The sequence below is a fragment of the Strix aluco genome, chromosome W, assembly GCF_031877795.1.
Source record: "Strix aluco isolate bStrAlu1 chromosome W, bStrAlu1.hap1, whole genome shotgun sequence".
NCBI classification, from domain to species: Eukaryota; Metazoa; Chordata; class Aves; order Strigiformes; family Strigidae; genus Strix; species Strix aluco.
Window position 1 is genome coordinate 1899920 of NC_133970.1, and position 15135 is coordinate 1915054.

At 43.3% G+C, this 15135-nt stretch overlaps 1 protein-coding gene across 1 annotated transcript in view; it reads right to left on the reverse strand.

The window, feature by feature from the left end:
• The window catches only part of LOC141917708 (netrin receptor DCC-like), a 632583-nt gene that overhangs the window by 97306 nt on the left and 520142 nt on the right, over window positions 1-15135 (reverse strand). Inside the window, exon 13 of the mRNA XM_074811102.1 lies at window positions 2063-2204. Within this exon, the coding sequence (XP_074667203.1) occupies window positions 2063-2204 (142 nt within the window). The remainder of the gene's footprint in view (window positions 1-2062; window positions 2205-15135) is intronic.

The following is a 15135-nucleotide window of genomic DNA, read 5'->3' on the forward strand; positions in this document are numbered from 1 at the left end:
AATTAGTAGAAAAATGAAGAATTGTTTTACATAACTAAGCCATTAATTGCACACTTAACAAAACCAGCTCACTGCTTTTAACACGCAGGGAACTGCAGGAACACTCTCCTTATGCATAAAATTTGCAGGCTAGGAACTGGATTAGCAACTGAAGAGCGTTTTGCTTTCTGGTGCTCCTGATTAACTTCAGAGCACTCAGTTCAGACAAAAACCGTAAAGTCTTACCAATATTATGAAATAAGCACGAATTCGGAAATAGACATTTTCCTCTGTGGCTAAAGCCATCAGAAAACAATTACTGCCGCGTTCCTGAATGTGCCACAAGACTTCCAAGTCCCTGAGGTGGGGATACAGGTTTATCTTTTTGCTCAGTCTATACTGACCACAAAGCACAGGGAAAAATGTTTCATTTAATTGCAAACATTCTCTGGAGAACAAGGCTCATAATTAAAAAGAGCAGTTAACATTTAGCTGACATGGAAGCCTACTCTAAAATTGATAGTGGCTATTTAAAAACCTGCACTGTAACTCTGAACTCCTTTGCTATTGCAGATGTTCTTATTATCCCATAAAGCACCTGCCTACCAAATAGGATTGCAGCAAAGATGCGAAGTGCCGAGACGTTAATATTTAAAATGTCCATTTAGAAGAGCCACATGGCTCGGTCTCCAGCAATCACAATATATGCATGCAGAAAGTAATAACAAGACCTGCATATTTTTCTTAATTGCTTTGTAAAACACGTATTCCCAAGCTTTGTGAAACAAAGCCCTTCACTTCGGGCTGTACGGAGGCACCAGGACTCCCGCAGCTCTTCAAGCCCGGAATAATTCATGTGAAAGAAAAGAGTTTGCTCAAGACGTGGGGATGTACAGCCATAGAGATTAATCTGCTCTGCTCCCAGGTGGCACACAGCGGCTTTCACTTCCCACAGCCTTTCCCCCTCGCCGAGGGTGCGATCCACAGGGATGGGATCGGCAGGGATGGTGGGAGCGGAGCTCCGGAGGTCCGTGCCTTCGCTCTGGGACTTAACGGCATCGTTACGTTTTCTTGTCTAAGCCATCAGAGCAGCAGCAACTCAAACATCTGAGAAGTTTTCATCGTTATTTCTACTTCGTCTGCCAGCAAATAGATCCTTTCCAACTCGTTCAACAAGCTTAACACGCTCTCTTTCCCCCAAGAAAGAAGTGGTTGTGCAGCCGTTAGTTATGTTGCCTTCACAAGGGGTTCCATGGGGAATTTGGTCAAGAGCAAGGTTAGATGACCAAGTTGAGATTTCATTATTTAAGGTCTTCCTCATAGAAACGTTCTACTTTTGCTTTTATTTATTTTTGAAACAAAATACTGCTTTTTCTTCCAAACCAGAAAATGATACGGTTTATTCTGAAATATGCAATTCAGAATTCTAATTCTCACAGATTACACTTTACATGTGAAAGTAAACATAATGCAGGTCTTCTGAGGTGAAATCATGGCTATACTGGATTCAGGGGCAAAAACTTTGACAAAGTCTAATTTTTGCCCTTGACACTTTGCTACTTTCTCGGTTATGGCTTGGGCATAATACAAGAACCCCGGTGAAATTCATTTTCACCCCCCAGAATTCGCTGTTACCCTTACGATACTCATCTGGCTACTTTCTTTCATCACAATTATAGTTTTGCTATGATCTACTGTTGCACTTTTTATTCTGTGAGGAGATATTTTCCATCGAAATTCTTGGCAAAGAAACCAGCGAAATCGATACTTTTGCACCCATGAGAAAAATATGAGATGTTGATTGAATGCTCTAAAAAAAAAAACCAGCTGAGGCTTAAGATATTGGACACAAGAAATTCAGCTTCAAATTCATTAATGATAAAATCCAGGAGACAAACATATGATAAAAGCATTAAGGAAAAAATTGGTTTAGAAAAAGCACCATAAAGACTGTCTTTGTACAACACAATAAATGCTACCTGCCAGCAAAGAAATCAATGTTCCCTTGAAGTGAAAGTATATTTTATTCCCAAAGCATTTAATTCATCAAAACCTTGCAAGGCTGTACCATGTGAACACTGACCTGTGAACAAGTACCAGAGGTTGTTTGGCTCCAGTGTTTCAATCTCACCCCTGCGGGTAGTCTTTCTATGTCGGATTTTATAGCCCGTAATAAATCCATTTTGAGTACCTGGTGGTGGAGGCAACCAGCTAACTTTGATGCTCTGTAAAAGAAGAGATATTATTGCTGATTTTTTTTTTTTTTTTCCCGGCAAGGAAATGACAGAAATAAAGCACATAAAATGAATTAAAAAAAAAAAAAGGAAAAAGAAAAAGGCTATGTTTTCTAGTAGCAACATGTATTCAACTAAGTTATCGTTTTGAGAAGAAAACCAAATCAAATCTAAAAAGTTTCACACTGGCATAAAGAAAACTGTACATTCTCTAGCTATTTAAACAATGGATTTAGATAGCAAATTTTCTCCATTTTCAGGAATTTTTAACTTCAGCAGGCCACTAGAATACCTAAGATACCAGAAATGTCAGCTCTGGGGTTGAGTAGACACTACAACTCATTCTTGCTTTGCAGCCCAAAGTGCCAAAGTCGCCTCTTTTTGACCGTAAGATACAAGTATCAACCTGAGCAGTTCTAACCATTTTGTGCCATTTTAACTCCACAGACGTTCACAGAGATGTTACTGCACCCTCGTTATATCAATGTAAGTGAAACCTCTTGGGAATAAAGTTACTGCCGATCCGAAGACGTAAGATAATTTTTGCTGAGTTATTTGACAGAGTCAGCAGCAACGGAATTAACCAAGACCAATCGCTTCTTTTTGTCTAAATATTGGTGTCTAGCTTCAATTGTACGAGGGATCTTATCTCAGTCTAACAGCCCAAACTGAAACCGTCCCTTCCTGACGGCTCCTGAGACAGCCCTACATGTCCAGACACCCGTCTCTGCCACCTCTCTCCTTGGAGAAAGGTCTGATGGAATTTTGTCGCTGTGATACAGACACCAGCCCATCGATTTGGCCCTTCCTGTCCCCTTGTCTTGCAACTTTTCGTCCTTCCCATGCTTAGCGGAGGTTTGTGCGGCACTGCAGGGCTCATTTTCTTTTCAACCCCATTCATTTCCCAATAAACCCCAACACTCAGCGGTGCTTTTACCGCCGCAGTCACAGAATCATCTGGGTTGGAAAAGCCCTTGAAGCTCCTCCAGTCCAACCATGAACCTCACACTGACCGTTCTCAACTCCACCACATCCCTCAGCGCTGGGTCAACACGACTCTTCAACCCCTCCAGGGATGGGGACTCCCCCCCTGCCCTGGGCAGCCCATTCCAACGCCCAACAACCCCTTCTGCAAAGAAATCCTTCCTAAGAGCCAGTCTGACCCTGCCCTGGCGCAGCTTGAGGCCATTCCCTCTTGTCCTGGCGCTGGTTCCTTGGCTCAAGAGACTCATCCCCCCTCTCTGCACCCTCCTTTCAGGGAGTTGGAGAGGGCCATGAGGTCTCCCCTCAGCCTCCTCTTCTCCACACTAAACCCCCCCAGTTCCCTCAGCCGCTCCCCATCAGACCTGTGCTCCAGACCCTGCACCAGCTCCGTTGCCCTTCTCTGGACACGCTCGAGTCATTCAATGGCCTTTTTGGAGTGAGGGGCCCAAAACTGAACCCACTCATCGAGGGGCGGCCTCACCAGTGCCGAGTCCAGGGGTAAGATCCCTTCCCTGTCCCTGCTGGCCATGCTATTTTTGATGCAAGTCCACTGTGCTTCCAGACTTTGAACAGCAAGACCTCCTTCCTGAGCAGCAGCAGCCAGTTGGTCGCACAGCTGCGGGGACGTGTGTTTTCCCTGCATCGCTTTAATCACACGGAATTTCATTTACTCTGTTATCTCCCAGGCACTCAGCATTGTAAGGGTTTTTAGCAATCAGCTTTTGCGTTTGCTACACTAAATTGCTAACCTGTGTTTCCTCGCTCTCCATCCCGTGCACTAGCCACTGTGGATGCATCGCTGGGCGACTCCGCTGCCGGTGCTCCTCGGCCGAGAGAAGCCAACACCTCTCTCCATCTTTTGTTCTAAATCGCATCGGTTGCTTATCACAAAGGGATCTTTTTCCTTACACTGCAGCAGCTGCTTTTCTTCAGGAGCCTTTTGTGAGGGATCTTATCAAAAAGCTGGAGGAAACCCAAGCCAACGATATCAACTGGATCTCCTCGCCCATGTGCTCAAGGATTCCTTCAAAGGACTTTAATAGGCGTGTGAAGCAGGACTTTCCTCCACAAAAGCTGTATTGATCCCTCCTCATCATATCATGTTCATCCATATGTCTATTCATTGTGTTCTTTATTATAGCTTCTATCAGTTTGTCCAGAAAAAAACACCAGATTTATTGGGCTGGACTGATAAGAGAGCTGATATTGTACATCAACAGTTCTCTGCTAAAACAATCTGGGTACCAGCTGTTCCTTGCAAGTCTCCAATCCCTCGAATGTATTTACTCAGCACGATATAAGGTATTCAGGGCATTAAGGGTTTCTTGTGGAACAAGACCTCACAATTGTACAGTTGCATCTATATGATTTTTTACAGCACTGCATTACAAATTTTTAGACAAAGAGGAAAGTCAACCACATCACAGTGGATAGTTTTTGACCAAATACATTTTATTACCATTATTGAGTTGCTTAGTCCCTGCATAAATACGTTACAGCACATATCAAATTAATTATTGCAATAGAAAAATCAATTTTGCACATATACTGCCCAGTGATTTATTGTTACAATCAATTATACATTTCAAAATCAATACTTCAGGTTTTCATTGCTGAGTGAAATAATGCAGAGTTGTTTTGCATTAGGGCAGAACAAACTCCATTTTTCAAAAACAGAGTGATTGTTTTAAAAACAGATTTGGTCACTTTGCATATTGAAATTGCCTACATATAAAATGTTTATGGGAGAATGCAAACACCCAGAGAGTGGCTTTAAAACACATTTCCCAGGTAGAGAAGAAAGCAGAGAATTTGGATATTTTCTCAGAGGGGGGGAAGAAAGAACAACTCCATCTTTCTCCTGTCCTTTCCAAGAGCAACAAAGCTCTTCTGAAATCCCAGCTGCCACCATACGGGGAAAAAAAAAAAAAATATATGGAGAAGAAACAATAAAGAAGTGGAGGGACAGGAATGCTTTCAGGGACCTGTTGCACAGCTCATGCAGGTAGATGGTTACAGGAATGATTTGTGCATTGAAAAATCCCACCACATGGGGCGAAACACATTGGTCTCTCGGTTTGGAAAGTGCAGCAACATCAACTTTTCCCCAAAGGTGCCACTTACAGGATATTTAGAACTGAACCAGCTGATAGAAACCACAAGTGCATTTTGAAAAACATCCCATCATTTGGAAGACCTTCCAATGACCCAGACTTTTGAGTGGATCTTTGGGTGGTCCACCATCATTTCCAAACCACAGGCTCCATTTTGTCAATTTATTTAAAACAGAAAAGATTGCTGAGCTGAGTGTGAGCTAACACAGCTGGGAGGCCCCAAGACAATCTGTTGCCCTCTAGGAGAGGTGTTGGTTATGGGTGTGGAGAGGAACGGGTCTTCAGGCCGATGTCCACCCAAAGAAAAAGAGTTTCTTGCAAATGGAACAATACTCAAGCAACAGATCTGCCACTGGGGTGGTTTAACCCCTCGATGGGGCCACTCAGCAAACATTTCACAGATCTATAGATGGTACAATCATTTTGGAAATGGAGCAGGAGTGGCTCCAGTCTCACTCAAGCCATTTCATTGTAAGGCTGCAGAGGAGGCTGGGGTGCTCCATGCAAGACCGTGACCAGGCAGCATTGATCCTATCTTTCTGTGCAGAAAAAGCTCTGAAGGCTCCCAAAGGAAGGACACACCAGCATAAGGGTCGCTATGTCCAAGCACGTTCTCCAAGCACGTCCAAGAATGTGCCCAAACACTGCAGAGGACAAAACCTGTTGCACACAGGCCTAGTACTACATGCGTACAATTACTCGTGAGATTTAGACACGCGTAGTTTTTAGGGATATAAGGAACTATTACAGCCATGCTATTTCTAGCCTGAACTTGACACTAATTCGATTTAAAAAAGACAACAAGAGTTCCAGCAGAAGCATCCAAGCACTTGGAGCTGCGACACCTGCAAGCACTGAGCCGTTTTTACCAGACCCCAAATATCTCCTCCTCTGCCTTGAAGTCAACAGTGACTTCACATCTCCCTGCACAGCAGGTCTCACAGAAGCAATGGGTTTGATCTAACACTCAAGGTAGAATAAATAAGATCTTCCTTATGATTAGAGGAAAAAGCAGGTTCTTTACAGATCCACCTAAAGCTGTCACTGTAACGGTAACAGTTCACTTTCACCTCAACCTGGTCTCCATGGACACTGCAACGATGCTTTTTATCAATAGTACTTAACATGTGACCCTTTGCTCCAGGAAAATCAATGACTAAGGTTCTGACGGGCTTCTTGTCCTTTCTTCTGCTTAAGAGAGAGCAGTAATGACTAGTGCTCTAATCCTTCACACTTTATCCGCGAGGTAACCAACAAAAAGAAAATATTTCCTTTCTGTTATACCAGGTCTGGTGAAGTTCCCGCTGACTGAAAAAGGGGAAACATAACCCCCATTTTTAAAAAGGGAAATAAAGAAGACCCGGGGAACTACAGGCCAGTCACTCTCACCTCTGTGCCTGGCAAGATCTTGGAGTGGATCCTCCTGGAAACTCTGCTGGGGCACATGGAAAATAAGGAGGTGATTGGTGACAGCCAACATGGCTTCACTAAGGGCAAATCATGACTGACAAATTTGGTGGCCTTCTATGATGGGATTACAGCGTTGGTGGACAAGGGAAGAACAACTGATGTCACCTACCTGGTCTTGTGCAAAGCTTTTGACACTGTCCCACCTAACATCCTTGTCTCTAAATTGGAAAGATCTTGATTTGATGGATGGACCCCTCGGGGGATAAGGAATTGACTGGACGGTCGCACTCCAAGAGTTGTGGTCAATGGCTCGATGTGCAAGGGGAAAGCGGTGACAAGTGGTGTCCTCAGGGGTCGGGGTTGGAACCAGCACTATTGAATGTCTTTGCTGGGGTCATGGACAGCGGGATCGAGGCCCCCTCAGCAAGTTCCCGCCGACACCGAGCTGTGTGGTGTGGCCGACACGCTGGATGGAATGTCCTGGACATTGCAAAATGGCCCTTTACAGATTGCAAACGATATGGCGTGATCTCTCCTAGTTCAACTGTATTTGATAAACCTTTTCAGGGAGAACAGACATTGGCCCAACAGTTCTAATTAAACCTGAGCTGAACCTTTAAACATCCTTCCTGTAGTTTCCAGAACCATAGGATATTTTCATTTTTCCATTTTCATGATTATTTAGCAGAATAAGAAAAAGCTGAGATACTATCTCTACATTGATTAGAAATGTGGAGCATCAGAAATCTCATGAATCTTATCAAATCAAAGTTTCTGGATGTGCAAAGACCATGTGTCAGTTTATTTTAGTCAATAGTCCTCTGGACATAAATATTTATTAACAGATATTTGCAAACATTTGTTCAGTTATGGTAACAGAGGACTAGTACTTGCGTTATGAAATCTCTCTGTTGCACTTTGTCTCTACACATATGCTTTTCTTCCGATTTTTTCTTTACTAAATCCATTCTGTAGATATTATTTTCCAATGGAAATCAAATTTTCTACAATCAAACAGCCAGATACACAAATCAAGTCTTTGATACAACAGAGCCTTGAAGTGATATGCTGGAGGAAGACTCCAAAAACTCACTAAGATTTAAAGTAGAGGCAATCATGTGCCTTAAAGGTGTGGGCTATTCTGCCTGAAAAGCGGAGCCAAACTAAACCAAAGTGGGAATAACACCTGTGGAAAAACAGCCAGGACACACTCTGAGCTGTCAAAGAGGGATGGGATGGGATGGGAGGGGAGGGGAGGGGATGGGGCTCACAGACCTCCTAGGACCTTTTAAAGGGTATGACAGGTGCTACCCAGGATCAAAGTCCATTAGAGATTTCACATTTTTGGAAGAAATTTTGTGGGTTAAAATTTCTCATCTACCAGCTGATGGTGAACTATATACTGGATGGTTGAGTTAATGTAAGTTAACTCAGGTTAAAAGGCAAAGCCTGAACAATTGCAAGGGAAGGGAAGGGAAATAAATCGAGAATAAGAGAGTCTGTTGCAAATTTATGTAGATTAAACATCTGGACCACACCTCGTTTGGAAAAAGCTGGAAAAAGTTCAAAAAACAAATAACTTGATGATTGCATGCCACAGCAAAATGGGCTATTGCTCTCCAATACGGCCAGCAGCAAGAAACGGCACATTTCTCGTTCCAAATATGACCCATCCGTGAGCCGGGATTTGAAACTCATATCCTGAGTCAGCATATTTGGGAGTCAGGTGAGAGCCTCGGGCAATGATCTCACAGAAACACTGAACACTCCTTCTATATGGAAAGTAGGAATAACCTTTAGGTACTTTCATAAAGCGTTCTGAGATTTTGCAGAGCTATTTTAAATCTTACGTACTCCTACTGCCTTTGCTTAGCTTTTATTAGCAATAGCAACAGGCACTGAAGATACCCAAGGTGTGTCAAATGTTGCAGTGACACACATTAAATATTCTTAAGAGCAGCACTTAAAACAAACAAACAAACAAAAATACCCCACAGCCCTTCCAAAGTATTAGTGGTTTCAATAGACTCAGAGGGCAAGTTCCCCTCCTAAAGCTGCGAGCTGGAATAGGACTATAGGCTTGAAGAGATTTAATTTAAATACTAGCATAAATAAGCCGGACTTGGCAGAAGTAAGGCTTACAGCCAAAACCACAATACACTGCCTGAGACGCAGTTGCAAATAATTACAAGCCCCCAGGATACTGAACAGAAAGTTTCACAACCAGTTTGACTCATCTTTCATCCTGAAAAGAACCTTTGGGAGCTGGGTACGTACGTCAGACTGGTCACCACCGAACGCAGAGATGCATCCCACAGAAAGGCTCCTAATGACCTGCGAAGAGCATTCAGAAGTTGTCCTGGGCCTCTGAGAACGAGCCTTCCTCTGCTTGCCAAAATTCATGGAAATGTCTAACTGTGGCTTTTTTAACCGCTATTAATCTTGGCCTCAATAATCTCCTCCGGGTGAAACGCGCAGAGGCGTTCAGGCTCCGTTTCTTCTAATAATTAAATCAAAACTACCTGAACAGCTCACAGAAAACATGCATTATCTCCCAAATCAGGTCTGTTTTGAAAAACAGGCAGGACTCAAGAAGGGACTCTAAAAAAGACAGTATTTAAAAAATGTGTCTAATCCTCAGGTGTACTTTAAAGCAGACTAGTGCTTGAGAAAAAGTGGAGATCAACGTGTCACTTGTGCAATACGATGTGCTAAGCCTGGCATAACTACAAAATAATAGATTTTACCATGAAATTAAGCACCCTGAGGTAAAGTAAAGGGTGCTTAATGTACTGGCTTTTTGCTACGTGTCAGTTCTGAAAGAGAAGACAAATTCCCAGGAAACACTTGCTCTCTACTATGCATGTGGCACAGAAGTTCGGTACCGTAATCACAGAATCACAGAATTGTCTAGGTTGGAAAAGACCTTGAAGATCACCCAGTCCAACCATTGACCTAACACTGACAGTTCCCAACTACAGCATATCCCTAAGCGCTAAGTCAACTTTACTCTTAAACACCTCCAGGGATGGGGACTCCACCACCTCCCTGGGCAGCCCATTTCCCTACAGTCATGTAGGGAAAGTCAAAACGATTCAAAAATGAGACCTAGGGAGCCTACAGAGATCCAGGATTGTGGTTTTTGGGTTTTTTTTATGAAAGGAGGGTGTCTTATTTTGAAAGGCTCTTAGACAACATTTTCAATGCTCTGGGAGAACAAACTAACGGCATCTTTATCATCATCAGTTTAACACGCACTTGGGCGCAACGTGGTTCAGGCTGCCGGCTGTGGACGTGTTCGTTTAGACCCGTGTGGGACACAGAAGTGCCTTGCAAAAATACAGGAGGGCAAGGAAAGAAAAAGGAGAGCATTTCTTCTCACAGTATGTGCTGTCAATGCTCAAAGTCCTGCTAGAAACCTCTGGAAGCATCGCTGGTCAAAGACAACAGGAGTTTTCATGTGCTGATTTGCAAGTTAATTGCAAAATTAACGGTTGGACTAGATGATCTTCAAGGTCCCTTCCAACCTAGATGATTCTGTGATTCCGTGAAGTTGAGGAGCAGAAGGGAGGAGGTTTGGACTCGTTTTTTTTCCAACCATTTCTGCTCTTTTATGACCCTTCCTGAATTACTTTCCAGCAACGTGATTCCTGGGCTTGGATCCAACGCCTCTGGGCACAGCCCTGGACTCCACCCGGGCTTGGAAATGTGGCTGCTGTAATATGCAGCTTTATTTGCTGGGCTTGCAGTAAGACTACAGCTGTACTCGCCAGAAAGTCTGTTTTCTCCAGCATCCAAACCTGTTACGGTACATGCACGAGTGATGAAGGAAGGTGCTTAATGCAAAAGCTCTATTTCCCCCGCTGCCCTCGGACCCACTCCCCTCCACTCCCACCGCCCCGCGGGCAAGGGGCTCTCCTTCTACAACCAACGTGTAAGCTGCAAATTAATTTACAAATACATGTTGAGGCTGTTGGCAGTTGCCTTGGATACGAGCAATTTTAAAGTCCCCAACCATGGTGTGTTTCATAAAACCACTTCTTTTCACCCCAAGAGGAGATAAGAAGAAGAAAAAACATTGGGAGGATTGTTAAGGTATGAAGACCTTTTCAGCCAGTATTATCTCCTTGGGGTATTTCTCTTCTGAACTACATCTCCAAACAGCTCTTATATTAAAACTGCATGATCAAATACTTAAACCATTTGATCGCCACAGTCTTAAAACCAAAAAAAAAAAAAAAAAAAAGTGATAGCAATGGGGAAAAAAACTTAAGGATAAAAATGCCTCTGGGTGTCTTCATTAACTTGAAAAGAAGAAAGGATGAAACATAACCAAATACAAGGCTTAGAAGAGTCAGGAACCTCCGACAAATACTTGGTTATGGTGGCAAAGGAACAAAACAAACAGAAAATGGTGAGGTTGGAAAACAAATAATGGAAAAAGCAGTGATTCTCTCTCTCTCTGCAAATGTAGCAACTTCTAAGACACAACTGCTTCCAAAATTTTGTTCTATATATTTAAAAAAGACTTGGGAATTAATCACGTACAGTGCAACTGAGTGCTTTTTAGCTGGGTGATGCATGGACCTTTCAAAATAGTATGCTCAGACCAACACTTAAAACCATTTTCATGTTTCAAAATTGGTGAGATTCCCCTGAGCTAAGTTTAGACACTTAAAATTAACACGTCAGGCTCTTCGTATAGTTGATGGTGAGAAAAAGGCATGTCCAAAGAAATTCACCTCTGGTGCCCGCCCCTGCAATTGCCCATTTTCCCCCGACTCCACGGGTCAGCTGGGCCAGCCACAGATATTTGACTTTTAGAAGTCAAAGTTAGGGCAGGTGAATCTTGCTATCAGTTTCCCGTTCTATTAAGCAGAAAAGAGTCATTTCTTACTGGGGTTTTTTGGCACTTCTAGATATTTTAGGGCATTTTTAAACATTTCATTATACAATTACAGAATCACAGAATCATCTAGGTTGGAAAGGACCTTGAAGATCATCTAGTCCAACCCTTAACCTAGCACTGACAGATCCCAACTACACCATATCCCTAAGTGCTAGGTCGACCCTACTCAATTAAGACAAACTTGGATTAATTTTCTAAGTATATTTGAAAAGAAAACCTTTTGAAGTAACTAAGAGATACTGTTACCATGAAATGCTCCTTATTTTTAAAGAACATCATATTCAGGAAAATTTTCAGAGCTTTGACTTCTCAAAGCTGGGCTAGAAAGTTTTCATTAAGAAAAAAACTCCTTGTAATAGGAAAGCCCATCTACAATATATTTCCGTAGTTGAAGTCTATTTTTTTTTTATTTTGTTCCTTTTCCATTTTATTCATCTATTTTCATTTTAACTCATTTTTGTGTCAAAGACACAATTGCTCACAATGAACATTTGCTCTGAGCCGTTCCGCCCTCCACTGAGGATGCTCTTGTTTTGAGTGACCGGGGCTCATGGAGTCAAGAATCCTGGAATAACGACCAGAAAATGGACACAGATGCTGTCGGCATCGATGTGCCGGCCCCGCTCACCGGCTGCTGCCTTGCCTTGGCCACCAGCAACGTTGCCTGTACGGCATTTGCCAACGTCAGATGTATCAAGGCAGCAGAATCACCCACAGAGAGCTGCCTGTCAATGTGCAAACAAACTCCTCAAAGTCACTCAACAGCTGGCAAAACCACTTCTGATCCACAGGAGAAGTTTTATTCATATCAGGCGGGCAAGGAAAGGTTGAATTTCACCTTCTTGCTTCGCAACACCTGCTAAATGCTGCAAACTTGTAAAGGGCTTCAGTCAACCATAAGAAAACGAACTGGAACTTTACAGGTCCAGGGATTAAAGCAACTATCAATACTTCAATCAAGTTTTCAATTACAAACGCATTTAATTGATTAGCACTTAGCAGCACCTGTAGTTGGCTATCACTTTAATTACTGATTATACTGATACTGATTACTCAAATGATATCTGCCTGAGAGCCTCGTGATTAAGAGTTTATAAAGCAAAGGGCACAATAATTTCAAAATAATGAGGCTATTAAGATTCAGATTAGAATCAAAATCTCAAGAATATTTAAAAAAAAATAATTCTAGTTTAAATAATGTTAACGCATGAGCCTTTCTTATGCTGTGCTGGGACCAGAAGCTGCCCCAGAGATCCCTCAAAGGCCTCCAACTCCCTCTTTCTCTGGAGGAAGGTGTTAGTTGCCCATCAGCACAAACGGCTGAACGTCATCATCCGCAAGCAACGAAACGAGGAAATCAAAAAAATGTAAGGAAATAATGCACCCCTAAACCTGTTTATTGAATATTTCTGCTCCTGCAGCAGTAAAGGAGGTTCCTCCTGTTATACCACATGCCAGAGCGCGGTGCGTTTTGCTGCATTTGCTTCTCACGATAACCTGTTAACCCAGAGAACATCTCTTTGGGCCTCTTACGTAAAAAGCATCAAGGTAGCTCGCCAGCAGAAACGCTCAGATTTAAAGGCCTAATTTGGTAGTAGAAAAGATGCTATTTTGGGTATAGAGGTTACTCAGTGAGCTTCTGAAGAGAAAGGAACCATCTGGTGCTATTCAGCGGGTATCGTGCGCTGGAACGGCTCCCTGAGCCCAATCGTGGGCATTGAGGGCTGGGAAAGGATTTGGACAGGATCGTGAGCTAAAAAGAGGTAAAGTATACATAAAGCTTTTGTTGAATTGCTCCAAGATGGAAGACAATGATGAATAATCCCATTAAAAAGGCCACAGGACAAAAGGTATTGAAACATCTGCGGAAGGGAAAAACTGCCAGAAGTTGCCAGGGTTGGCAATTTTTATGCCCAAAGAGGAATATTCTGGATTGCACATTTTACAGTCAGGGTCCAAACTGATTTATTCCTAACTAGGGTTGCTTTAAGACTTCCCAAGTGGCTTGAACACAGCGTACACACACAGGTCATGCTGCTGCAGCCTCATGACTGTCTGAGAGCTACAGTTTGGAGCTACTGCCGCATGCCTGGACGTCCAAGTGAACCTACAACGTCTGTGCGGAGGAAGAGGAGATGTGAGATTTGGGGAAATCCTCCTTATAGAAAGCAAACCAACCAACCCGCCATCCACCAAACTTTGCTCACTTTCATGGCCATCATCTTCCTTCTCATACCACAGTGTTTCTAGGAAACATAAGAGATCTTCTCAGTGTTCTGGATCCCTGAGTAGGGTCTGCCAAGCCCCGGCCATGCCCTGACGTGCCATAAGCCCTGAGCAACTCCACTTCAGCATCACCTACCTGGCTCCCACCTACTGCCAGCTGACCTTGGCTAGGATTTAAGGGCAAAAATCTCCCGTGCTCCGCATGCCCTGGCCCTCCGGCAAATCAGAAACAATACCCTGTGTCGGTACAAACGTCCCTCTAGAGATAGAGCACGTGCCCATCAGTGCCAGAACCAGTTCTCCTTCCCCGTTAGAGCTTTTTGGGTGCACTGGCCCCATTCTTTAGGGAGCAAGTGACGATGCTGCCTGGGGGCTCGCTGGGTGCTGGAGGAGACCTCTCCCTCACCCTCCCGTGCTTTGCCGGTGAGCACCACGCGTGCTTTCCGCGGTCACTTCCAAAACCAGGCAAGCAAAGCTGTGGAGCCATCTGTGAGAGACAGAGCTTACAAGGCTGGGGGGCAGTTCTGGTGTTTTGCAATCTAAACCAGCTACTGCCTTCAGCTTGATAAATCCTCCTCAGTCCCTCCAAGTTACTCATTCTCCATGACCAGCTCCTTGGCTTAATTAAATCATAAACAGTTTCACATTTTCCATTTCTTGAGAAACAAGATGAAAAGCAGAAGAATGAAAGATGCTGAAATGGAAAGATCTGAAAGGATGAGCTTGTTTTGCTGGTACCGAGGCACGGGGAGAGCTCTGCTCCTTGTTTCAAACGTGCTGCAGGATTACAAACACCTCCTCCTTCTTGGTAACTTGCTCCGTGCCACTCACCAACACTCTCCTTGAAAAACATTACTACTTCCAATTCATTTTCAGAATTACGGTTGTACTATGGGGGAACAGGTCAGGGAAGACAGGATTCAAGTAGTATGCTGCTTCTACTTAATATTACTCAAAACCAATATTCACTTTATTTTAAAGTTTGAGTATGCTACTTCTATGCAATTTTAGTCAAAACCAATATCCATTTTATTTTAAAACTTGAGATCTGGAATGTGAGATGATGCCTTTCCCTGACGCCGACGCTGCAGGGGATTTTTAACCTCCCAGTGCAGAATTTCAAGTGCATTTATAGTGGTTTCTCTGCTTGGGAGACAGAGGGAAGAGCCAGTGCACCCAGCAGCCCTCCCAACACACACAAGCCCTCAGAAGATGCAGGGACAGTTAACCAGGCTGTGGATTTTAAATTCACAGAATCACAGAACCATTTAGGTTGGAA